Below are 27,211 nucleotides of genomic sequence, written 5' to 3'. Positions count from 1 at the left end.
AGCAACTGAGTCTAATGTGCTGGAAAAGACAGAGACAATAGTTTCTGTTGCAACATCGAGGTCTTCTAAGCTGTCTGGTATGCTAACTGTGTGTTCACACCGCTGGCGGCTAGAGCGTCAAAGTGACAGGAAGTCATTCATTTTCAATGAGAGCCCGGCGGCGAGCTCCGGTGAGAGCGGTGCGGCGCGTCTTGGACGGTGAGAGCAGCGAGGAGAGTTGAAATCAGGTTAACTTTATGGTAATGAGCTATGACGCCGTTCGGCGGCAACCAATCGGTGTCAGGGTTTTGGAAGGAGCGAGGACTCAAATGCAGGATGAGGATGGGTTTTTATTAAACAATAAAAATAAAACAAAACACAACAACAAAAACTACCCCGAGGGGGAAAACAGACTAGAATTACACTTGAACTAACTTGACTAGGACTAGACTAGGAATTGACAAAGAGGGAACACACATGGAAAAACACGACGACCGAATATACAACAACGAACCAACCCAGGACTGCAAACACAAGGAGAATAAGTAGGGAACAAACAAGGCAGGTAATGATGTGGAACAGGTGGGGCAAATTAATCAATGAACAGATAACAAGATGGGCGGGGTCCGGACAATAGACAAGTGAGCACAAGGCACAAGGAAACACAAAAACAGCTGGGTGCAATGAAACAAGATAATGAGTCCGGGAAGTGTGTTATGGGAAATGGAGTTCACGGGTGTGGTGAGGAACAGTCCGGGTTGGAGTGCCCTCTGGTGGCTAACATAATGACATAACCCCCTCCCTACGGAGCGGCTACCAGACGCTCCACCAGACAACAAAACAAAAAATAAAACAAAATCTCAGGAGGGAGGTGGACTGGAGGAGGATCAGGGGGAGGGATGGTGGGTCAGGTCCAGAGTCCCTGACTGAAGGCCAGGGGGGAGCTGGAGGAACAGACCATGGGGACTCCATGAAGGTCGGAGTCATGGCTGAGAGCCAGGGTGGTGCTGGAGGAACTGACCAGGCGGGTTCCGGCAGGTCTGGAGTCCTGGCTGATTGCCAGGGTGGTGCTGGAGGAACTGACCAGGCTGGTTCCAGTGGGTCTGGAGTCCTGGCTGATGGCCAGGGTGGTGCCGGAGGAACTGACCAGGCGGATACTGGCAGGACTGGAGTCCTGGCTGATTTCCAGGGCGGCGCTGGAGGAACCGACCAGGCTGGTTCCAGCGGCTCGGACGGCCCGGGCAGTGGCGGCAAGACAGAAGGCTTGGATGACGGCGGCAGGGCTGAGGGTCTGGGCGGCGACGGCGGCAGGGCAGAAGGTGTCGGCGGCGGCGGCGGGACAGAAGGCTTGGATGATGGCGGCAGGACAGAAGATCTGGACGGTGGCAGGGCAGAAGGCTTGGATGATGGCAGAGCAGAAGGCTTGGACGGCGACGGCAGGGCAGGAGGCTTGGGCGGCGGGGGCAGGGCTGGCGGCCTGGGCGGCGGCGGCGGCAGCAGGGCAAGGCGCTTCGTTGGCGCCGGCAGGGCAAGGCGCTTCGTTGGCGCCGGCAGGGCAAGGCGCTTCGTTGGCGCCGGCAGGGCAAGGCGCTTCGTTGGCGCCGGCAGGGCAAGGCGCTTCGTTGGCGCCGGCAGGGCAAGGCGCTTCGTTGGCGCCGGCAGGGCAAGGCGCTTCGTTGGCGCCGGCAGGGCAAGGCGCTTCGGTGGCGCCGGCAGGGCAAGGCGCTTGGAAAAACGAAGAACAACCTCTAGAGTGGTCTCCGGGCCTTGAAGGATGGAGGAAGCCTTTCTCCTCCCTTTCCTCCTCTTATGAGGGTGAGGCGGTGGCTCTGTGCCTACCTCATCTGTAGGCACCGAAGTGGACCAACAGGCTGGAGCGGATTCACTGGCTGGAGTGGATTCACTGACTGGAGCGGGCTCTGGAGTGGACTCACTGACTGGAGTGGACTCACTGACTGGAGCGGGCTCTGGAGTAGCCTCACTGACTGGGGTGGACTCACTGACTGGAGCGGACTCACTGACTGGAGCGGACTCACTGACTGGAGCGGACTCACTGACTGGAGCGGACTCTGGAGTGGACTCACTGACTGGAGCGGACTCACTGACTGAAGCGGACTCTGGAGTGGACTCACTGACTGGAGCGGGCTCTGGAGTGGACTCACTGACTGGAGCGGACTCTGGAATGGACTCACTGACTGAAGCGGGCTCTGGAGTGGACTCACTGGCTGGAGCGGGCTCTGGAGTGGACTCACTGGCTGGAGCGGACTCACTGACTGGAGCGGGCTCTGGAGTGGACTCACTGACTGGACCGGGCTCTGGAGTGGACTCACTGGCTGGAGGCTTCCTCCTCCTCTTCCTCCTCCTCCGTGTGGGAAGCGAAGATTCAGCGCCCACCTCCTCAGTGACCTCAGGAACGGATTCATGAGCTGGAGCGGACTCTGGCTGAGCATGGGTTGCCCATTGACTTCTGTGGGAGAGATAGCTGACAAAGCCCCAGAAATCCAGGATCTGGAGCCCCTGTAACTCCCACTGAGGAAGAGGGTCATCAAGGCATCCATTGAATATTTCTTTGTGCCTCATCGTTATAGCGCAGCCCTCTTGCCATTGTCCAGAAAAACTGGGCAAAACATCCTACCTCACTTCCCTCCTGACGCAGCGCCACCACTGCCCGAACCAGAGCCCTCCGCTCTCCAATGGAGACTGGGGGACGAATCCGAACGCTCATGCTGCTGGATCCTTTGTGTGGTGGTTCGTTCTGTCACGGTGCACACAAAAACAAGAAGATAGGATCCAGTTGCAGCGGTTGTTTATTGGGTAATCCAAGGTCGTAATCCAAAAGCAGGCAAGGGTCAAAATCCAGTAAAGCAGTCCATACAAAACAGGCACAAGAAAACCAGAGAAACAGAAGTACACACAACATCAACAACGAACCAACCCAGGACTGCAAACACAAGGAGAATAAGTAGGGAACAAACAAGGCAGGTAATGATGTGGAACAGGTGGGGCAAATTAATCAATGAACAGATAACAAGATGGGCGGGGTCCGGACAATAGACAAGTGAGCACAAGGCACAAGGAAACACAAAAACAGCTGGGTGCAATGAAACAAGATAATGAGTCCGGGAAGTGTGTTATGGGAAATGGAGTTCACGGGTGTGGTGAGGAACAGTCCGGGTTGGAGTGCCCTCTGGTGGCTAACATAATGACAATCGGAATGTAGATGTCCTCACTTGAGAGGCTTCCGATTGACGCAATTAGGTAACGCAACTTGTAAATTTACTTATTATATTTGACCCTCCCGTCGGCAGCATTTTGAACGAACAGTACAGCGTTGTTGGCAGGGTGGCCAAGGTGAATGTTGACACTCTCGCCGGCGGTGGTGTGAACGCACAGTAAGGCGATGAAACTGATCAGGAATATTATTTATAAAGCGATCTTTAGTGGCATAAGTGATTGTTCTACTATATTTGTGGCAGGGAGGCAGTTTAGCTGCCTTGACTAAATGTAGTATACACAAGACTAGATAATGGTCTGAGATGTCGTCACTCTGCTGCATAATTTCAACGGCATCAATATCGATTCCATGTGACAATATTAGATCTAAAGTATGATTACGACAATGAGTGGGTCCCGTGTTGTCTAACTCCAATAGAGTTTAGAATGTCTGTACATGCCAATCCCAATGCGTCTTTTCAAGGACTTTATCCGCAGCTAGTACTAACTCCAATAGAAAATCAGCAAATTCTTTGATAAGGTCTTTATGGTGTAGCCAGTATACAGTATACAGTAGCCAGCACAAATGTCAACTTACATAATGTTACATAAAGCACCATCACTTCGAAGGAATTATATTTGAAAGACTTTTGACTAATACTGTAAATATTACTATAAATTACAGCAATACCTCCCCCTTTGCCTTTCTGATGAGGATTTTGTCAATAATCGTAACCTTGAGGGCTAGACTCATTTAAATTAATGTAATTGTCCGGTTTTAGCCAAGATTCTGTCAAACACAGCACATCTAGATTATGGTCTGTGATAATATCATTTACAATAAGTGCTTTTGATGAAAGGGATCTAATATTTAAAAACCCAAGCTTTATAATTTGTTTCTCAGTATTATCTCTATTTTTTATTTGTTGAACATCAATTAAATTTATACCCTTAAATGGGTTTTGAAGTTTTTTATTTTTACTAATTCGGGGTACTGACACAGTCTCTATGTGATAATATTTAGGTGGAAGAGTTTCTATGTTTTGAGAATTATCTGACTTCTGTAACGTGAGGCAGCTAGCAGATGGTCGGTTTAGCCAGTATGTCTGCTTCCTGACCTGGGACCTAGTTTGTCATGTTTCAGCTCTAAGACTATGTGCCATACTACTAGAGAGAAGAGCATCACCATCCCGGGAGGGATGAATACCATCTCTTTTCAACAGGTCAGGTCTGCCCCAAAAACTGTTCAATTGTCTATGAAACCTATATTATTCTGCGGACACCGCTTAGACAGCCAGCCATTGAGTGATGATTATCTGCTAACTATCTCACCACTCTGACGAACAGGAAGAGGGCCAGAGCAAATTACTTTTTCTGACATTGTACTTGCGAATTCACACACCTCTTTAATGTTAATTTTAGTGATCTTCGACTGGCGAAGTCGAACATCATTAGTGCCAACCTGAATAATAATTTTAGAGTATTTACGATTAGCATTAGCCAGCACTTTTAAATTTGCTTTGATGTCATGTGCTCTGGCTCCTGGCAAACATGTGACTATGGTGGCTGGTGTCTCTATTTTCATGTTCCATGTAATAGAATCGCCATTAACTAGGGTACTTTCAACAGGATTCTCAGTGGGTGCGTCACTGAGTGGGGAGAACCTGTTTGATGTTCTTATTGGATTGGAAGAGTGGTGTTTTCCGTGGCTAGGCCGCCTCACCGTTACCCAGTTGCCCTGCTGCGTGGGCTCTATAGCCTAAACCGAACAATGTTCGGTAAGTTCATTAAGCTAGTTGCTTTCAAAACAGTACCTGAAGCCCTTGCATTCTTACTATCCTCGACTAAGGTTTGGATGCATGTCTCTAATTCTGAGATTTTCTCTGTCAGTCTATTTCCCTACATTTATGACATGTAAATCCCTCGTCGCTGACAGAGAAAGCTATGATGAACATGTGACAAACAGAGTACGATATACAATACTAGGAGAGGATGACGTGACTCACCGTGTTTATAGACTGATCTGACTTACCACAGCTGTTTGATGAACGCGCAGAAAAAGAAAAAGGAGCGTGCGAGAGACTGATGACAATTTAACAAGCTAGTGGGATGCAAACGCGTTGTAATAGCGATTTAGATTAAAAGATTATAAGCTAGCAAACCACTCTGAGCAGCGAGGGAGACAGGAGAGCAATATTTATCAGAAACAATATTTATCAGCAAACTGAAACACTACAACAATTATGGACAGTTATGACTGTCACTATAAAGCCTTCAAATTAAACATCTAATGAAACATTAAAAGTAATTTTTAACAGAAGACAAATTATTTAGTTATACTGAACTTGCTTTTTATTGTGCACATTACTCTGTCGTGTTTGGAAACACTGTAGCTTGGCTCAAGGAATTTAATCATTTGTTGGAAACCCTCACCACTGACGATGTTGACTGGTCTCATGTCAAGTGCACTGAAGTCAGCTATTTTCTCCGTAATGTGACATTTCATGTCAAGAGTTTGAGTCAGTGTCGGCCGAGAAGTTGAAGCTAACAAAGCCTCATCTTCGCAGTAGTATAGTGATGAGCCTAAAGAAATGCACATTGAGTTAAACATGTCAGTATGATTTAACGTCTTCCACACTCTGCATGAATACTCGGATAAGCACCTAATATACTGGCGCACATTAAAGGATTAGTTCACTTCTGAATGAAAATTTCCATATTCTTCAAAAATCTTATGCTGTATGTCCTACGCCTTCACTGTTCTACTTATGGAAAAAATGGAACTGGCGCCACGTTCGTTCCGTAAGTTGAATAGAGAAGGTGTAGGACATTCTGGCCCTGTCCCAAATGGCACCCTAAACACTCATGGCCTTCCTACGAGCCCACACTTTCACGATGTAACGTCGCTTTGAATGTTGGGAAGAAGTCTGCTGCGGAGCTTGCACGCTCAGCAAAAGTGCGCATTGAGGGCACATATTGGCCACAAAGGGGGGCGCTCGCGAGCACCCTTCTGAAGCCTAAAATTGACAAGTGGGACACCCTGCGGTCTCGTGGACTTAACGGACACGCACCCGGCAGCCATTGTAAGTTCACAAGACCGAAAGTGCATAGAAGTGTGCCATTTGGGACAGGGCCACAACGTAAGCTTTTTGAAAAATACGAAAAGTGGAAGCACTCGCAAGGCGATCATTTGTGTTTATAAAGCATATACATTTGTATTTTTTTTTTTAGAAAATGACCGATCGTTTTGCTAGATAAGTCCCTTATTCCTCGTCTGGTATCGTTTAAAGCCCTTTGAAGCTGCACTGAAACTGTAATTTTGACTTTCAACCGTTTGGAGACCATTGAAGTCCACTATAAGGAGAATAATCCTGGAATGTTTTCATCAAAAACCTGGACATGAACATCTAGGATAACATGGGGGTGAGTAAATTATCAGGAAAATTTTATTTGAAAGCGGACCAATCTTTTAACATTAAAATGAGTGGCATTAAAATATTAAATGGCTAATGCCTACTTCTACTTCTACTATGTTTTAAATGATACAGTACGACATGTTCAATGTCGACAAATGGTAGACAAATGTTTGCCTGCAGAGTTTGAAGACAACTTTTTTGGGGTCATCCTTTATCCTTTCAAAATTATCCCACACTTTAAATTTTCTTCCTGACTTGATTATTTACAGGTGGATCAGCCAGGCCTGCTGTGGTAACAAACTCTTTGTCGCTAATTGCGTGACAGCGCCACTTTCTGTGGAAACTTTTTTTTTTATGTGTGACTAACTGATCAATGAAAATGTAGTCGACCAAGCCTGTTCTTGTCGACTATTGATTAGTTGAGTATTAGGGGGCAGCCCTAGTATTGGATGAAAGTCTTGGTGGTTTAGTAGTTTGTTGGTGGTGAAGTTACAGTTTCAGTTGCAGGTTCTTTCTGGTTTAGTGAAGAAAGATAAACTTCAGCGATGTTAGTCTGACTCTGTGGTTGTCAGGAGAGTACTCTCTCCCGGGTTGAAAGTTACAACATGGCTTGTTGTGGTTGAGGCTCTGTCGGTAGGGTAGAGCCAAATGTCTCCACTTCTCCCTAACTCTTTTTTCCACAAACAACAACTGAGGCCACAAATATAGTGGCCTTTTAACTTCTGATACCAATAAGGTTACATTATGTAATAATTCTATCATTAAGCATGCATAAAACAGTACACAATGCAAGATAATATACAAAACAGTATTAATACACACAATATCCTGGGGATATTATATCATATATATGTTCATTCACAGAAAGGTTTATCTATGAATTAATGGAGAGAAGTCCTTTGTATAGGCATTATGTGTCTGTCCTTAGTCTTTCCTATGTCTTGTGTTATTGCATGTGGTCAATTGCATGGAGAGACTGGTTTTGTATCAGTTTTTACTAAAGTCCTAAACATTCTGCTTTTGTGTGTCAACAGAATTTTCTCGACCAGTGTCCACGCTGGGTGAAATACATGATTGTCTGTATCAGAAGAGTGAGAGTGAGCAGTCGCAGTTTATTACTGGAGATGAAGCTGATCCTGACCTCAGTCTGGATCAAGACCAGGAGCAAGAACAAGAGAAAGACCATAACAACAGTGAAGAAACTGTTACAACCCCTACAAGAAAAAAGGACATTAAGGTAATAAGATATTCATTTATAAGTAATCACAATTCAATTGTATCTCCAATTTTCCAACAGTAAAACTGGAGATGCTTCTGGTTTTACTGTTTAAGACTTTTTTAAGCCAGGTGTGAATCAGTGAACTGGAAGCTTTTGCACACAAAGTAAGGAGGTTTCTGAAGCTTGTCAGCACATAAAGGTTAATGTTTATTTGAGTGTATAATGAGTAATGTATTCTCTAAAAATTTTGATTTTGGGGGGTTGAATAAGGTCTCCATGGCAAATTTACACAATCATATAATAGGTTGTTTGCAATCATGTGGTTCTGGTGATGCACAAAATACTGGTGGAGGGCAAGCAGTGAAAATTAGAATGGACGAGATGGAGAAAAGTCCTTTCTGTGCTGATTTAGAAAGGTATAAACAGAAAATCACAACATATGTTGGACATGATCTTTATGTTATGAAGATGAGCGACTTTTCCACTGAATTGAAAGACTTTCCTGCCATCGAGGAGGTAGATATAGAGAATGTGAAGCTGCCGTCACGCCACGTCCAGTTCTAGTCTGGGTTTGTTTATATCGCGCTGCCTTTCTAATAGTGAAGTTAGGGCAGTATTTTTTATTTTCTGTCGCGATTGTGAAAAATGTCACCATTGTAGGTCATTTATGCGGAATTGAGAAATGTAACAGGAGCTCATATCATCATTCAAAGAAAAAACGTACTCGGTTACTAACGTAACCTTGGTTCCCTGAGATATGGAACGAGTACTGCGTATGGGGGGAAAAGTCTTCCTTTTTCCCCACCACTGAAGCCTTTTCAATAACGCAGTGTAACTGCACCGTCATTGGTTCACTCATAGACAAGTTGTTGAACCAATGGCGGCGCGGCTCGGCTGCGCGGCCTATGAGAGGAGAGCGCGCGCACATTCCCGCCAAAAGGGGCGGGGTAATGTGCTATATAAGCGAGCGAATCGCCATAGGCCATCAGGCCATATCGACTGAAGCGACGACCTAAGCCGCAGCCTCGTGGCACGGCAAGTAACGCAGTACTCGTTCCATATCTCAGGGAACCGAGGTTACGTTAGTAACCGAGTACGTTCCATTTCGATATTTCACTCGTACTGCGTATGGGGGAAAGAATTCAACCACGCCGTGCCACGGCTGGGGAACGACAGAACTTGAGCAGGCACCAGAAGGGGCCGAGGACAAGTGAAGGCCGAAGCCGTCGTACCCTGTTACACTACGGAGGAGAGAACTCCTGAGTTTGTGATGTGCAAAAAGCGGAATATTAAGGGCCCGCAATTTTACACTGAAAGGACCCGAGCATGCAAGGTCGGAACGTCCAACTGGTAGAATCTGACGAAAGTGGACGGCGAGGACCAGCCGGCCGCCTCACAAATGTCTTTGATAGAGACTCCACTGGACCAGGCCCATGATGAAGCCATGCCTCTAGTGGAATGGGCTCTAACTCCAATGGGGCATGTAGCGCCTGCAGAGGAGTAAGAAAGGGCTATGGCGTCAACGATCCATCGTGATAGACGCTGTTTCGAGACCGGAGACCCTTTGGTGCGGCCACCAAAACAAACGAATAGCTGATCAGATTGCCGGAAGGGCTGTGATCGCTCGATGTAGACGCGCAAAGCCCTAACGGGGCATAGTGATTCTAGCTCTGGCTCGTCCGATGAACAGGGGAGCGCAGAGAGTGAGATCACTTGTGCTCTGAACGGCGTAGAGAGCATCTTGGGAACGTAGCCAACCCTTGGTTTAAGCACGACCGTAGAGTCGTTAGGCCCGAATTCAAGGCATGCAGGGCTCACAGAGAGTGCCTGCAGATCGCCAACGCGTTTAACCGATGCCAATGCAAGTAGCAGAGCGGTTTTAAATGTTAAGGGCTTGAGGTCTGCTAGACTTAATGGCTCAAAGGGAGGACCTTTAAGAGCCCTGAGGACCAAAGAGAGGTCCCAGGGGGGAACGGTGAGGGGACGAGGAGGATGCAATCGCCTGGAACCCCTAAGAAACTTAATAATCAAGTCGTTCCGCCCTACAGATTGTCCAGCAATGGGCGAGTGAAACGCCGCAATGGCTGCTACGTAAACCTTGAGCGTGGAAGGGGCTCGTCCCGAGTCCAGTCGCTCTTGGAGGAAAGTTAGTATGGAAGATACTTCGCATCCCTCCGGGTCTATGCTGCGTGTAGAACACCAGCTAGCAAAGACCGACCACTTCTGGGCGTAGAGACATCTCGTGGACGGAGCTCTCGCCAGTGAAATGGTATCTATCACATTCCTGGGGAGGTCAGATGGCTCCCGTCGAGGATCCACAGATGTAGAGCCCAAAGCTCCGGCTGTGGGTGCCAGATTGTTCTGTTCGCCTGAGAGAGGAGATCCCGTCTCAGGGGAATTGGCCAAGGGGCTTTTGTGGAAAGCCGAAACAGCTCCGCGGTCCAATCCTGGCTCCTCCAGAGTGGGGCCACCAACAGAACTTTGAGTGAGCGAACACTTGGGGAAGCCCATTCCAGGAGGCATTTCGCCAGAGCGCATAAGCGGCTGGACGAAAGACCCCCCCTGGCGATTTATATATGAGACCACTGTCATACTGTCCGATTGGACTAGGACGTGGCGATCCGTCAGACGAGAATGGAAGGCTTGGAAGGCTCGTATCACTGCCAATAATTCGAGGCAGTTGATGTGAAGGTGTCTTTCCTTGTGTGTCCACGAGCCGAAAGCCGGGCTGCCCCAACCTGCGTCTGTCGAGAGAACCGTCCTTCGTGTTACTGCCTGTAGGGGTACTCCTAAAGTGAACCAGGTAGGGTTCATCCAAGGTTTCAGAGCCATCAAACAGGCCTGATTGACCTTGAGGCGAAGGAGGTACCCGGGTTTTCAGCCAGAACTGCAGGGGCCACATGCGAAGCAGGCCGAGCTGGAGCACTGGGGAGGCAGAAGCCATGAGCCCTAGCAACCTCTGGAAGAGCTTCATAGGGAGGTAGGCCTTGTTCTTGACGGAAGCCGCGAGCTGCTGAATGGCCAGAGCGCGCTCTGGTGAGACTACGGCCGTCATGCGGCCTGAGTCGAACACTGCACCCAGGAACGAAATTCGTTGAGTGGGGAGTAGTGAGCTCTTGGCTAGATTGACCCTGAGACCCAGGCACTGTAAGTGGCTGAGGAGCACGGATCTGTGTTGTTCTAGTTCCGAACGCGAGCTGGCCAGGATGAGCCAGTCGTCGAGGTAATTCAAAACTTGTATTCCCATCTGTCTCAGAGGGGAAAGAGCCGCATTCATGCACATTGTGAAAGTGCGGGGGGCCAGGGAGAGCCCGAAGGGGAGGACCGTGTACTGATAAGCCACACCCTCGAATGCGAATCTCAAGAATCGCCTGTGATGGGGGGCTATCTGGATGTAAGCGTAAGCGTCTTTCAGATCCAGCGAGCAAAACCAATCCTCGTGGCAAATCTGCGCAAGAATTTGTTTCAGCGTCAGGACTTTGAACTTTCGCTTCATAAGGGAAAGGTTCAACAACCTGAGGTCCAAAATGGGTCTGAGAACGCCGTCTTTCTTGGGTACCAGAAAGTAACGGCTGTAAAAGCCCGACTCGCTCTCCGGAAAAGGAACTGATTCTATAGCCCCTTTTCTGAGTAGAGTTAAGACCTCGGCTCGGAGGACGTGAACGTCGTCCGCTTGTACCACGTTCTGGATGACCCCTCCAAATCGCGGAGGTCTTCTGGTGAACTGGAGCGAGTAGCCCTGGGTTACGAATTTTAGAATCCATCTTGACACCCCGGGGATGGCTTTCTAAGCCTTGGCCCGTGTGGCAAGAGGGAGGATTATGTCTGATGACGGCCCGAGGGAGGGCGGGCCGGACACCGGGAGGGATGGAAGAGGAAATTTGCTCTTTTGTGAAATATTTAAAAATATGGTCGCTGTGAAAACGCCGGTTGGGGGGGGCACAATACTTGTGGGCCCTGTGACAGCAAGCTGTGTTATTCCCGCACCCAGAAATGACCGAGGCGGAGGGGGATTTACACGAAGGAGCTTCTGGGGTGGTCCGGCCGTGGCGGGACATTCCCCAGTCCTCTTCCTTAGCAGATCAGGATGACTTCGGAGTCGCCGGGTCCAGCGCAATCCTGGGCCGGGGTCCCTGGCGTCTCGGGAAGGGTGGGCGCTTAGAAGGGCGCGAGCGCTGGCGGTGCTCCTTGGGCGGCGCTGCCTGGAAAGCGGAGGGAGCGGGCTTCGTCTGCTGAGCTGGTGCAGGCCTGGGGCGGTTAGAAGCAGACGCAGAGCTTGAGCACTTGGGTAGGAAGTGTCTCATGGCCTGAGACGACTTCTGTGCAGCTGTGAAGCGCTCCGTGAAACCCTCCACTGCTGGCCCAAAGAGTCCTGACGGGGAGACGGGGGGCATCCAAGAAGGCCGTCTTGTCCTGATCTTTCATTTCCGTCAGGTTAAGCCACAGGTGGCGCTGCAGCACAACGAGGCTGGCCATGGATCTGCCAATGGCCTGGGCCGTGGCTTTCGTGGCCCGCAGGGCTAAATCCGTGGCGCTGCGGAGGTCCCGAAAAGCAGGCGCATCAGTGCCAGACTCGTCCAATGAGCGGAGGAGTTTGGCGAGCTTCTTTCCCGGCGAGCAGGCTTCGGCGAGGATCAACGAAGAGAAGTTCAGTTGTCGCTGAAGGAGAAAGGACTGATGGCCTATGGCGATTCGCTCGCTTATATAGCACATTACCCCGCCCCTTTTGGCGGGAATGTGCGCGCGCTCTCCTCTCATAGGCCGCACAGCTGAGCCGCGCCGCCATTGGTTCAACAACTTGTCTATGAGTGAACCAATGACGGTGCAGTTACACTGCATTATTGAAAAGGCTTCAGTGGCGGGGAAAAAGGGAGACTTTTCCCCCCATACGCAGTACGAGTGAAATATCGAAAGGGAACTGGACGGTGCAATACAATTGTTTATACGTGTAAAAACACACTAAGGGAAGCAGGTTGAGGAGGTGATAGGAAGACGCTGTATATCAAATCTAATAATGTCACTGATTTAACCCACTCCCTATCACTCAATAAAATAATCACATAGCTGAGTGTTTTTGAAAGTGTTATCTTTGTTGTTGAATTGATTTCTGTCAGCTTGTTAAACATTTATTTATTTGGACATTTTCTACCATATGATGGCTGAAGCAGCAGCGCGTGACACTGTTCTCATGGTAACCAGATCAACATTGTGAACGGAATACTACAAAACTTAAGTGAAAACTCCAAATTATCATTCAATGGGATAAAATAGCTTCTCTTCCCTGCAAACGATACCATGAAGAATGTGGATATTTAACCAAGTCAAAAACAAATAAGGTAAGCAGGTTTCCATATTCATTTCAGTATCAACAGATGCAACACGCTATTAAAGGTGACAACTTTTAAAGTTAAAAAAATATATATTTATAAAAGTTATAAAAAATGGTATAAGTTATGTAAACAATATAAACACCTTCTGGGTTCTCGATTTTATCGATTTGAGCAACCATAAACGACGCAAAACATACGAATTTTGAGTTTTTGATAAGATTCCTAGATAGAAAAATCACTCCCTGCCCTCCAGACTCATTTTTTATATATATAGATAGCTAAGGAGCTGTGAACATTGGAAAACATAATGTAGGTAAATGTAACATGATGTGACATATTGTTTACAAGCTGTTTTATTGACGTCTTTCCGCGGTTGAATCACAAATAAAGTGATAACATGAGACGTGATATATTCCGGTCAGTTGGTCATCTTTTAACATATCTTTGAACATACCTTTGATGTTCATTCATGTTTTTCGAGATATAACTTGTATTGAAGAGGAAGAAAAGACTCATGCTTCACACTGCCACCTGAACTGAGGCATTACAGCGATCTGACACGTCACATTTAAGAGTGTCAAAACACCATTTATTGTTTGAATTTCATGATGAAATGGACAGAATTTGAAAACTTAAACTTTCATTTTCATCAGAAGAAACAAAGCACAAAGCTTTTTGCAATTATTGGATGAGGCACTACAATTAATATTTGATGTAGGAAAAATAACGCAGACCTGGATACCCTGGCTTGAACTATGGGTGATTCATAGGGTCAAAAAGAGCCTGCTTTAACGTCACTATTTTTAAACTGTTAATGCGTTAAAATTCAACACACAGTATGTATGAGTTGCAGTCTGATCATGTCTTTTTGCACCTTTTTGATTGACAGGATATAATCGGCCCGATCATCTGCAGTTTTTAACCCTCAGGGCCCTGGAGAAGTTTTGACATGCCCTGACATTTGTGCTTTTTTCAGTTGTTCATAAACATATTAATGGAAAAAGTGTCATTACACTGTATTCAGCACAAACTAGGCTACAATAATATGTGAGGAACATGTATGTACATGTTTGTGTTTTTGAAGGAATAATGTTTATGCGTGGTTATTGAAAAAACAAAAAACTTAAGTCACTGAAATAAAGCCAAAAAATATATATTAAATCTTTCTTCTATTAAATCTGGGTATTTGAGGTTGTAGACTAGAGTTTTTACTTCAAAATGAGGTAAAAATTATGCTGCCTGCTTGTTCATATAAAACAATAGAGAGATTTAAATTTTCTAAAACATGTTTGGTCAAGAAACACAGTATGCGTGGAGGCGGGAATCCTCATGTATAATGCACTGTAAAAAAAAATCCTGTAAAAAAACGGTAAAAAGTCTGGCAGCAGAGTTTCCAGACGGTTTCCGTTAAATTACAGCAAATAACCATTTCATTTCCATTATTTTATCAAGCTGCTCTTTCCATCTACAGTTATTTACTTTTAAAATATAGATTTTCCATGTACAATAACTAATAACTTATTTATAAAAATGCACTTAGCACATAAATTCAAAAACAAATGTTTGCATTTTACAGTATTAATCTTTATTTTTACAGAACCACTCACAACTACAATCAATCTATAAATTAATTACTTAGAAATGCATAAAATTAAAAAAACAATTTCTGTTAAATTAACGAAATATAGTACCAAATACATTTAATCAAAGGAACATGCACATGTACGGTATTAGTCATTGTACATAAGACATTGTATGTCAAGTTACTTAAATTTTAGAAAATTCAAGCTTAGTATATAGAACATCTACATTAAAAGACAATTTCTGTATACTTTTATACTGTAATATTGCTGTTATTTTATACATATGATTACATTTTATCCAAAGTGACTACAAGGAGTACAACCCAGGTGAAAAAAAAGTACATTTCTATAATATACTTAAAGTGCTCTATTTTAGTGCACTAATTGTGTACTTAATATACTACAAATTTATCTTTAGTACTTCTTAAGATCATCTTAAGAACATGTATGTGTACTCAACTGTGCTATTTTGATACACCATTGGTCTTTTAATATACTATCTCTGCATTTAAAATTTTTTATTTAGATACCACTTATAGTACATTTGAATCCATAGTGTACTACAAGTGGTAATTAAATATATTTTTTAAATACAGAGATAGTATATTAAAAGCACATTTTAGTTCACATTTCATGCTGTCTCAAAATAGCACAGTTGAGTACACTTAGATGTTCTCAAGATTATCTTAAGAAGTACTAAAGAAGAATTTTTAGTATATTAAGTACAAAATTAGTGCACGAAAATAGAGCACTTTAAGTACATTTACATTTAAGTACTTTTTTTTTTTTTCATCTGGGAATGGATGCAACAATAAGTACAATGACAATTTCCAGTTAGTCTAGCACAGTATGCATAGAAAATATTTTTTTCAGTTAATCAGATAGTATCATCAGGACAATTGTTCACACACAAAAAATGCATCTTTAGCAGTCTCTCGAAAATGGTTTGAGTTAGTCAGGTTATTCCACCAGCATGGGACAGTCCAGGTAAAGGTCAGTTAAAGTGAGTTTGTGCTCCTTTGGGATGGTACCACAAGATGCTGTTCACTTTTAGAGCACAAGCTTCTGGAGGGCGTATAGGTACAGGCTTGCAGAGCCAGTTGTTGTTCTGTTGTGTAGCATTTTCCGATAGGAATGGCCTGGTCTTCCCAATGTTGTACTGGGCATATCTTCAAGATCAGGCAGTTCCAGCACTGTAGTCTGTGAAGTTTAACTGATTGATTATAACACAGAAGTTTTCGTGGTTTCAGCCACCCATCCTTTGTCTTGGCAAGGTGGAGTTGAAGGTAGAGGTCATCCAGGTGAAAGTCGGAAATTTCCATCAAGCAGGCTGAGATGCGAGCAGCTACTGGTTGATCATCTGGCTGGAATGAAAAGTAGAGATGTGTGTCAGGATAGCAGTGATAGGAAAAGCCATGTTTCTGAATGATTCTAGTTACAATTACAACAAAAAATACTGTACAGAACAGCAGCATGAAAAGATGTAAACAAAGAATTTGTTGTATAAGAATAGTACACTTTCCACACCTGGACTGCAATGCTGCTGTAGATCTCCAGTCTTTCCACGTGACCTGAAATCATAAAGAAATAAAAATTAGTTGGCTATTACATTCATTCAAACATGCCAGCATATGTTTTCCTGAAACAATGCAAATCCTCAACCTTCTTTGATCTGGAATTTTTATATCGAACTATCCAATGTATCTTATGATTCAGTATTGACAATTTACTCAGGTCATGTATTTTTTTTTTTTTTCTATTATTAGTATTTATTATAACACTAATATATGCATACTACTCGTGTTTTAAAGCAGATGCGCTCAGAATATTTAATTTATAATGTTGTTCATATTGTACTCTCATCTGCTTTCATGTAACTTGGACCTATAGTATGAGTTGTACAGGCTGCAGAATGGCAGTTAGCCACATTAATCGTTCAGTGTATCAAAAGAGATTGAAAAAATGGTGGTACTATCACATCTAAACTTAGATATAAACACTTGAATGGACTTTATAAATAACTAATCTTTCTTGGTTTAAAACAGATGAAAAATTGAAAGATACCTGCTGCAGTTTTGCTTTCAAAGGCAGTTAACGTTACCTTACGTTATGTGTGTGAACACCGTTTAGAAATACTAACATTAGTTTTTCAAAACTATAAACAATATAAATGTGTAGCCACACGATATAAAATATCTCAAACATGTAGAATTTAACTCTTACCTCAGCCAGTGATCGGTTGGTATGATATCCGCTGTGGTCTTCTCGCTGAAAGGACGTGTTAGTTTTCGTTTTTCCTCACACTGTTCCGAAGAATGGACAGACGGATGTGTATGGAGGACCAAACCTGCAGATATTAAAAATGAATAAATAAATGAAAGAATAAATAAATATATAAATTAATAAATAGATAAATAGGTAAATAAATGTGATAATACGAAAATAAATAAATGACTTGATAAAATAAATGATTCATTTTTAATAATTTTTAATTTATTTTCTGTGTTTATACATTTTTCATTTTCTTTCATTTTTTTAGGGGCCAAGCACCGAAGGTGCGGAGGCACCTATTGTTATTGTTGCCGTTCTTTTTTTTTTTTAATTCCTCTTCTTCTTCTTCTTCTTCCGCTCTTGAAGTCTATGGCAACCCATAGAACCGTTTGCGGGAAAGTTGTGAAATTTTGCACACAGTTAGAGGACAGTCTGAACTATGTCCATAGCAAATTTGGAGTCTCTAACTCATTCCCTCTAGCGCCACCAGCTGTCCAAATTTGCACTTATGTTTATGTTAATAACTTTTGAACCATAAGGGCTAGAAACAAAATTCTTTTTTCCTTTCTTCCGAATGCACCCTATGACGTCATTTTCCGTCATGAAAATTTTTCCGCCATTTTGAATTTTCTGAAAAACGTACTTTTTCGAACTCCTCCTAGGCCGTTACTCTGATTTTCATGAAAATTGAATCAGATCATCTTCAGACCATGCTGACAAAAATTTATGGAATTCAAGTCGATTCCTCAAACCATTTTCGAAAAACTCGCAAACGAATTGTACCTAGTGCTTGCGAAAACAGAAGTGAGGCTGTATCTCCGCAATGCTTTATCGTATTCAGACCAAACTTGGTACCTGTCATCACAAGCATGACCTGAGGTACCATGCAGTGTTTCGGCGCAGCGCCACCTACTGGTGCAGAGATATGAAAAATGGTCATTTTTGCTTATAACTTTTGATGGGTTTGTTCAAAAATCATAAATTTGGTCTCGTTAGATTCGGGGAATCATGCAGAGTCGGATGATATCCAATTTTTGACATTTTGGCTGTCGGCCATTTTGAATTTTGTGCTAAAATGCTGTATTTTATGAACGCAATAGCGTATCGTTATGAAACTTGGTATGGGTCATCAGCACAATGCCCTGAAGCAGCCTAAGAAGATTCGGACCAGCGCCACCTTGTGGTCAAAAGTTATAACAAAATTCACAAAAATGCTAATAACTTTTGACTATATTAACCGATTGTAATGAAACTGGTCTCAGTAGATTCCTTCGGTCATGCTGAGAACATTGATATCAAATTTGCCATAGTCAGCTGAACTTCCTGTCCGCCATATTGTTTTTCTTTAAAAACCTACTTTTTCGAACTCCTCCTAGAACGTTGCTCCGATTTTCACCAAAATTGAACCGTATCATCTTCAGACCATGCCGACAAAAAGTTATGGATTTCAAGTCAATAAGTCAAACCGTTTTCGTATGCCGGAGCAAAGAATTTGAGATATGATGCAAAAATTACTCTTGAAGCTGTATCTCTACAATGCTTTGACATATTCAGACCAAACTTGGTATGTGTCTTCACAAGCATGACCTGAGGCAACATACAGTGTTTTGGCGCAGCGCCACCTACTGGAGTGGAGATATGAAAAATTGTTATTTTTGCTTATAACTTCTGATTGGTTTGACCAAAATTCATAAATAGGCATGGGTCATCAGGACAAAGCCCCGAAGGAGCCTGAGAAGTTTCGGACCGGCGCCACCTTGTGGTCAAAAGTTATAACAAAATTTACAAAAATGCTAATAACTTTTGACTGTATTAACTGATTGTAATGAAACTGGTCTCATGTCATGTCAACAAAAAGTTATGGATTTCAAGTCGATAAGTCAAACCATTTTCGTATACCAGAGCAAAGAATTTGAGGCATGATGCAAAAACGACTCTTGAAGCTGTATCTCTGAAATGCTTTGACATATTGACACCAAACTTTGCAAATGTCATTGTCACCTCACTCTGACCATACCACATTAATTTGGTCACAGCGCCACCTATTGGCCGAAAGTGATGAACCAGTAAATCATAATTTTTGATCATTTTTCAGCTCTTTTGCCTAAAATCATCTTAATAGGTCTTTAATTGTTCACGGCCGTGTTGGCTGGCTTTTTGTGCCGCTTTTGTGCTTGGCCCCATAATTGCTGCTTGCAGCTATATTTTATTTTTATATTTATATATTATTTTTACATTTATTTTTACATTTATTTATGTACATATGTATTCATTTATTTTTAGATATATTTATTCCCACATGTATTTATTTTTAGATTTATTTATTTATTGATTCATTTATTTTTACTTTTCCATGTGTAACATGGAAATGAGGAAGGCGGTCCTTCTGTAGCTTCAGTACATCATTGGTTAAGAGCTCACGCACAGACTCATCAGGCCAGCTAAACGATAGAGATCAGAGTTTTCAAAGAAAATGGCACCAGCTTGAGAGTTGCAAGTTATTTTTCACCAAATGTTATTCGATTTGTGCCGAAATATTTAAACTATATTCCAGAAATAAAAACACGAAGCTAAAGCTACTTATGTGATCCCCAGCATCATCATCATCATCGAGTCTGGAACCGTCGACTTCAGACGCTAGAGTGATGATGCCTAGGTTAGAAGATTGTTGATAGCTAGCTGTAACTTTAGCAAAATGAGAAATAACATTAATGCCGTTAATGTTTTAAATTTGGAGCACGGAGAAAACTTCATACGACGATCAGATGGTCTCATATCGACATTGTTAACGTGCGTAGATATATGAAGAAGAGCCAGAGGAAACCATGGGACTGTCAGAAGTTGGAGCAGCATGTAGAGGGTGTATTTGTAAATGACTGGAATTATTTTAAATTCAGCTTTGTAAAAAAAATGCTAACTTTGTGATTTTAGAAAATGTATCATTTAATGTAAGTTTCATAAAATCAGTTGTAAGAGTTGTTTGTTGTTATCAGGAAGCTAGAGAACTTTTACTGACCTTCATGCAATATTTCACCATTTAATTCTCATATGCAATAAACCAAGATGGAATTAGTTTGCAAACTTGACATGACTTACTCCATTTAAATCAGAAGACTTCATTCCTTTAAGTTTTAAGGGGAATCTACAGAGATTACATTATATGGTTTTATAAGAAATTACTGACTGCTAACATCTGGCCACATTGTAAAGATTAAAACAAAACTTCACAAAAGATAACATCTGATCATATTGCAAAGGTTTATAGAAATAACTTTACAGATAAGTAACATCTGGGTACATTGTAAAGGTTTATAAAAATGACTACATACACTGGTTAGTTAAATCAAAACCACAGCACAGATGTGGACAGCACCTACAAATCAACACTTATTCATCCTCTACATCAGAAATCATGTTGCTTAGAAGGTTACACAGGATCAATTCTCTCATACTTGAACAGAAAAGTGTGAGAGACGCATTAAAAATGAGTTTATACACAATCTCTAACTCTAGTGTTAATACTTAAGTCAATATCAATATGAGAGATGTAGCTAGATTGCCTGCTATCATATGCAATCTCTGTAACTTACAGGAATAATGTAAGCTACTCTAAGACTAATGTACTATAATACTACAGTAAATAAGTACCATTGTACTATCGTAAATATTAAATATATTGGTGGCAATGGTAATAGTGCAAGATTCATTGTGTTTTGTGAATAATACTGATTTCAAATTCATAGAAAGGACTTCACAAATCTAGCATTAGGTTAACAAGCACATGGCTAGCTAAGTTAGCTTACCTGAATCTGGCAACCTGTTCAGCAGCCGCCGTGACTTCTTTACTGGAGCATCATAGCCGAGACATTTCTCAGGTAAGGGTGTTCGTCAGTCAGCTTCCTGTCCATGAAATGTTACGAAAACACATACGGGCGCTTGGGTGGGCACTTCAAGTTTAGCGCCTTCAGCCAGTGCCCCAGGTGCTCCACGTCTTAAGGTGGAGGGTGTAAATCGTAAAGTGCAGCGCAACACTCCAACCGCTTAATCTAATATACCGTTACAGCTTTTAGCATTAGTTCCCTTTCAGCCAGAAGTAAGATAACTAAACGAACGCAACGGTGTCACACGCAAGAGCTGTCACTACAAAGCCAGAGTAATCGAGCGAGAGCTTCAATCAATGATGAACCAATGGTAAGCAAGCCCTATGAGCAAGACCAACCCACCTAATTATCGTACAAGACAAAGAAATTTAAAAATAAATACGCAAATAAATTAAAAAAGTTGAAATAAATCAATTTTACAATAAATAAATCTGAAAATATATATATATATATATTGGAATAAATAAATATGAAAAATAAACGAATGCATAAAATAAGTAAATACAAAATAAATGAAAAAATAAATAAAATAATAAATAAATAGAATTAGAAAATATAGCTGCAAGCAGCAATTACGGGGCCAAGCACAAAAACGGCACAAGAAGCCAGCCAACATGGCCGTGAGCATCAGACCAACAGCAGCAGTGAGCAATTAGAAAAAAACAGTTATTAGCATTTTTGTCAAGTTTGTTATAACTTTTGAGCATGAGGTGGCGCTGGTCCGAAACTTCTCAGGCTGCTTCAGGGCATTGTCCTGATGACCCATACCAAATTAATGAATTTTGGTCAAACCCATCAGAAGTTATAAGCAAAAATAGCCATTTTTCATATCTCCACTCCAGTAGGTGGCGCTGTGCTGAAACATTGTATGATGCCTCAGGTCATGCTTGTGATGACACATACCAAGTTTGGTCTGAATATGATAAAGCATTGTAGAGATACAGCTTCAAGAGTAATTTTTGCATCACATCTCAAATTCTTTGCTCCGGTATACGAAAACGGTTTGACTTATCGACTTGAAATCCATAACTTTTTGTCGGCATGGTCTGAAGATGACACGGTTCAATTTTGGTGAAAATTGGAGCAACGGTCTAGGAGGAGTTCGAAAAAGTAGGTTTTTGAAGAAAAACAATATGGCGGACAGGAAGTTTAGCTGACTATAGCAAATGTGATATCTATGTTCTCAGCATGACCCAAGGAATCTACTGAGACCAGTTTCATTACAATTGGTGAATACAGTCAAAAGTTATTAGCATTTTTGTAAAAAAATTTATAACTTTTGACCACAAGGAGGCGCTGTGCCGAAACTTCTCAGGCTCCTTCAGGGCATTGTGCTGATGACCCATACCAAGTTTTGTAAAGATACGTTAATGCGTTCGTAAAATACAGCATTTTAGCACAAAATTCAAAATGGCCGAATTGGGAAAATTGGATATCATTCGACTCGGCATGATTCCCCGAATCCAACGAGACCAAATTTATGATTTTTGGACAAACCCATCAGAAGTTATAAGCAAAAATACCCATTTTTCATATCTCCGCACCAGTAGGTGGCGCTGCGCTGAAACACTGCATGGTACCTCAGGTCATGCTTGTGATGACATGTACCAAGTTTGGTCTGAATACGATAAAGCGTTGCGGAGATACAGCCTTACTTCTGTTTTCGCAAGCACTACGTACAATTCGTTCGTGAGTTTTTCGAAAACGGTTTGAGGAATCAACTTGAATTCCATAACTTTTTGTCAGCATGGTCTGAAGATGATCTGATTCAATTTTCATGAAAATCGGAGTAACGGCCTAGGAGGAGTTCGAAAAAGTAAGTTTTTCAGAAAATTCAAAATGGCGGGAAAATTTTCATGACGGAAAATGACGTCATAGGGTGCGATCGATTCGTCTTGACCCAAGGAATCAGAGGAAAAAAGAGTTTTGTTTCTAGCCCTTACGGTTCAAAAGTTATTAACATAAACATATGTGCAACTTTGGACAGCTGGTGGCGCTAGAGGGATTGAGTTAGAGACTCCAAATTGGCTATGGTCATAGATCAGACTGTCCTCTAACTGTGTGCCAAATTTCATAACTTTCCCGCAAGCGGTTCTATGGGTTGCCATAGACTTCAAGAGCGGAAGAAGAAGAAGAAGAAGAAGAAGAAGAAGAAGAAGAAGAAGAAAAAAAAAAGAAAAAAAAAAGAACGCCAACAATAACAATAGGTGCCTCCGCACCTTCGGTGCTTGGCCCCTAATAATTAAATCATAAGTGCAGAAAAATAATAAATTAAGGGGGAAAATGAATTTTATTAAAAATTAATCATATTTATTGGTTTATTCATTTATTTACTTTCCGATTATCAAATTTATTTACATATTTATCTATTTATTAATTTATATATTTATTTATTCTTTCATTTATTTATTCATTTATTCATTTTTAATATGCAGGTTTAGTCCTCCATAGATGTGTTCAAATAAATTCTCCTGCCAACGACGACTGCTCTTTACTATTGCTTTACACTACTGTTAATCTCACGACCCAAAAGCATAGCCTGCCCTGAAATAAATTCAAATTACCCGCGACGCTCGCCCTTCCATCACTGTACGGCTCTGACCGGGAACTGTTGTGGGCGGGACTAACGGAAAAGTAATCGGCGGCAAATTTGAATCTGCGTCGCGCGCGACACACACACACACACACACACACACACACACACACAAACAAACAAAGCTACGCATTTGCAGCTCGATTTGGAAAAACGTAAAATGTACATATCAATAATAGATGTGTTCAGGAAATTTAGAGGAGAATAAGTCAAAGCCAATCAGCAGTTTCAAAATAAGCATATGTGCAAGTTGAGGTAAAAATATTAGTAAAATAAACAATGCATAATATATAGAAGGCCTACACACCGTATGTACCAATACTATAATTGAACCTTAAAAAACGTCTCGGTTACGTATGTAACCCTCGTTCCCTGAAGGAGGGAACGGAGACGTACGTCAGTAGTGACCGACGAATTGGGATATCGCTAGACAGCCCCTATCAGCTTCGAGAGAACTAAAACAAGCCAATGGAATTGGCGTGCGATATTTGCATAATGCGCACCTCCCCTAACAGGTGGATATAAAAAGGGGGGCAGATGCAATCGCACTCTGTTTTTCGCTGAGGAGACAACCGGTGTCCGCACTGCAGCGAGGGTACAGAAACTGTGGCAACGGGACGTACGTCTCCGTTCCCTCCTTCAGGGAACGAGGGTTACATACGTAACCGAGACGTTCCCTTTCAGTCGGTCACTTTCGACGTACGTCAGTAGTGACCGACGAATTGGGATCCCAACTAAAACGCCACAGTTACGAAACCCCTTCCAGTGCCCAGCGCAGGCTCTAGCCGCCCGTCGCACCAAGGGGACGGAGAAGGGGGCGAGCTTACGCCGGGAAGTCTACTGCTGTTCCGATATACCCACTAAGTAAACTAGACTACACTGGGGAAGCGAACCCGTAAGGAACGCTGCGGAACCACTACCTACCCAGAGGGGAAGGAATTTACATGGAAAACATATGGACTGGCCCGCAGGGCAGAACGCATATGAGTCCCTGGGATGGCTCCACCTGAGTAGGGGGAGACTCATCTGACAGGAGAAAGCAGAAGCTCTGCTAAGGGAAAGACACGGGCTCACCGTAGGGAGTAACCGTGGACAATACACATATGGAATCACTCACGTAGAGGGATTGCAACATATGGAACCCAACCAACAGACAACATCGAAGATGGATGTTGGTCTGGCATCAGACACTCCGCAATGCCCGAGCCGGAGGTGGAGGTGGAGGAACTCGACAGGGTTCACCGAACGGGGAACACGACTGGAGTCAACAGATGCACATATCCTGCCCAGGGGGCGGGAGTGGCATTGCAAGCCGACACAAGCACAGGTTCAACGCGTCTACCGGCTGGTGGAAGCGAGTACACGGGAAGAACCAGCTTACACGTAAGTTAAAACCCCTAGCAAACGTGTTGGGTGTCGCCCAGCCCACAGTTCTACAATCTGTCAGCGAGGTGCCATGAGCCAGCGCCCAGGAAGAGGCCACTCAGGTGGAGTGGGCTCTCAACCCGAACGGGCAAGGCACGCCCTGGGAACATAAGCCAGGGCGATGGCATCCACTAACCAGTGGGCCATCCTCTGCTTGGAGACAGCCTTTCCCTTCTGCTGGTTTCCGTAACAGACAAAGAGCTGATCTGAGGTCCTAAGCTTCAAGTTCTATCCACGTAAACACGCAGGGCGCGAACTGGAAAGAGCGAAGCTAGGGCTGGGTCTGCCTCCTCCGAAGGCAGCGCTTGCAGGTTCACTACCTGATCTCTGAAGGGAGTGGTAGGAACCTTGGGCACATATCCAGGCCGGGGTCTCAGGAAGACGTGAGAATCCCCAGGCCCAAATTCCAGGCACGATTCGTCGACCGAAAATGCGTGCAGGTCCCCTACCCTCTTAACATGAGGCCAATACAACCAGGAGGACGGTCTAAGAGACAGTACTTTTAACTCGATTAATTGCAAAGGCTCAAGGGATGACGCCGAAGTTAGCTAAGAACTAAGGTGAGATCCCTAGAGGGTAAGGAGGGTGGGCAAGGAGGAATCAGTCCCCTCGCCCCCCTCAGGAACCTGATGATCAGACCGTGTTTCCCCAGGGCTTGCCATCAACTGCATGGAGATGTGCAGCGAAGCGGCAACATACACCTTGAGGGTGGAGGGAGACAGCCTTCGCTCCAAGCCCTCTTGCAGGAAGGAAAGCACAGATCTGACCGAGCATGATCGGGGGTCCTCTCGTCTTGCGAGAGGAGCACCATTCAACGAATAGGTTCGACTTCAACGCATAGAGGCTCCTCGTGAAGGAGCTCTAGCGGAAGTGATGGTGTCTACGACCGCCTGCGGGAGATCACCCAGAACCTCCGCATCCCGTCCAGGGACCACACGTGGAGGTTCCACAGGTCGGGACGCGGGTGCCATAGGAAGCCCCATCTCTGAGTCAGGAGGTCCTTCCTCAGAGGAATCGGCCAAGGAGGGGCTGTCGTGAGGAGCATTAGGTCCGAAACCCGGGTCCGAGTGACCAATATGGAGCCACTAACAAGACCTGCTCCTCATCCTCCCTGACCTAGCACAGGAGCTGTGCGAGAAGGCTCACTGGGGTAAAACGCATATTGCGTAGGCCCCGGGGCCAGCTGAGTGCCAGGGTATCCGTGCCGAGCGACTCGCCGGTCAGGGAAAACCACTGGCCGAGGGCAGTTCCTGGGGAGGCAACAGGACTACCTGGGCCTCGCCGAAGTAGTGCCAGATCAGCTGGACCGCCTGGGGATGGAGCCGCCACTTGCCCGCAAGTGGAGGCTGCCGTAAGAGCTCGTAGGCTGCACGGTTAAGCACACCTGGGACATGAGTGGCCTGAAGCGACCTCAGATGCTTCTGACTCCATAGCAAGAGATGGCAGGCGAGTTGCGATATGCGACGGGAGCGTAGACCAGCCTGATGGTTGATGTACGCAACGGCCGCCGTGCTTGTCCGAGCGGACCAGTACGTGCTTGTCTGACAGCAGCTCCTTGAAGCGGCCCAGTGCAAGACATACTGCTAGCAACTCGAGGCAATTGATATGCCAATGCAGTCGAGGCCCCGTCCAAGACCCGAACCGCATGCCCGTTGTACATGGCCCCCCATCCGGTGGTAGAGGCATCTGTGTGGACCACAGCGTCCAAGGGGTACTCCCGCCCGCAGGAACAAAGGGTCCGACCACCGGATGAGGGTAGGGCGGCAGCTCCGTGTCACGAGGACACTGAGCGTGCTGCGCTGCCATGGCCATCTCGGGACCCAGTCGCGGAGCCGGTGTTGAAGCGGCCTCATATGGAGCAACCTGAGCGGCGAAACGCGGCTGCAGATGCCACATGCCCCAGGAGCCTCTGAAGTCTTTCAGTGGGGCCGCCATCCTGCGCTTGAGCGAACTCAGGCAGTTCAACACCGACTGGACGCGCTCCTCAGAGAGGCGCACAATCCAGGCGACCGAGTCTAGCTCGAGACTGAGAAAAGAGATCCTCTGCCCGGGGGCGAGTTTGCTCTTGTCCCAGCTGACCCAAAGACCCAACAGGCTGAGGTGAGCTAAACCATCTCCCTGTGTACGCACAACTGCTTCGCGAGCTGGCCAGGAACAACCAGTCGTCGAGGCAGTCGAGAATGCGAACGCCCTGTTCCTTGAGGGGAACAATGGCCACCTCCGCAACCGTGTAAGGCGTGGAGCGACAGGGCCAGCCCGAAGGGTAGGAGTTTGTACTGACATGCTCGACCCGAGCGCAGA

General features: G+C 44.4%; 1 protein-coding gene across 4 annotated transcripts in view; it reads left to right on the top strand.

Annotated features, from left to right (window-relative positions):
- The window catches only part of LOC137021686 (band 4.1-like protein 1), a 660,940-nt gene that overhangs the window by 529,582 nt on the left and 104,147 nt on the right, over nucleotides 1–27,211 (top strand). For all 4 annotated transcript variants that reach the window (XR_010895347.1, XM_067388496.1, XM_067388498.1 and 1 more), the window contains one exon: nucleotides 7,643–7,845. Coding sequence is in view for 3 of the 4 variants with exons in the window: in XM_067388496.1 (XP_067244597.1) it covers nucleotides 7,643–7,845 (203 nt within the window). In the remaining variant the exon portion in view is untranslated. The remainder of the gene's footprint in view (nucleotides 1–7,642; nucleotides 7,846–27,211) is intronic.

Source organism: Chanodichthys erythropterus, chromosome 6, assembly GCF_024489055.1.
Source record: "Chanodichthys erythropterus isolate Z2021 chromosome 6, ASM2448905v1, whole genome shotgun sequence".
NCBI lineage: Eukaryota > Metazoa > Chordata > Actinopteri > Cypriniformes > Xenocyprididae > Chanodichthys > Chanodichthys erythropterus.
This window is presented reverse-complemented; position numbering and strand designations above follow the sequence as displayed.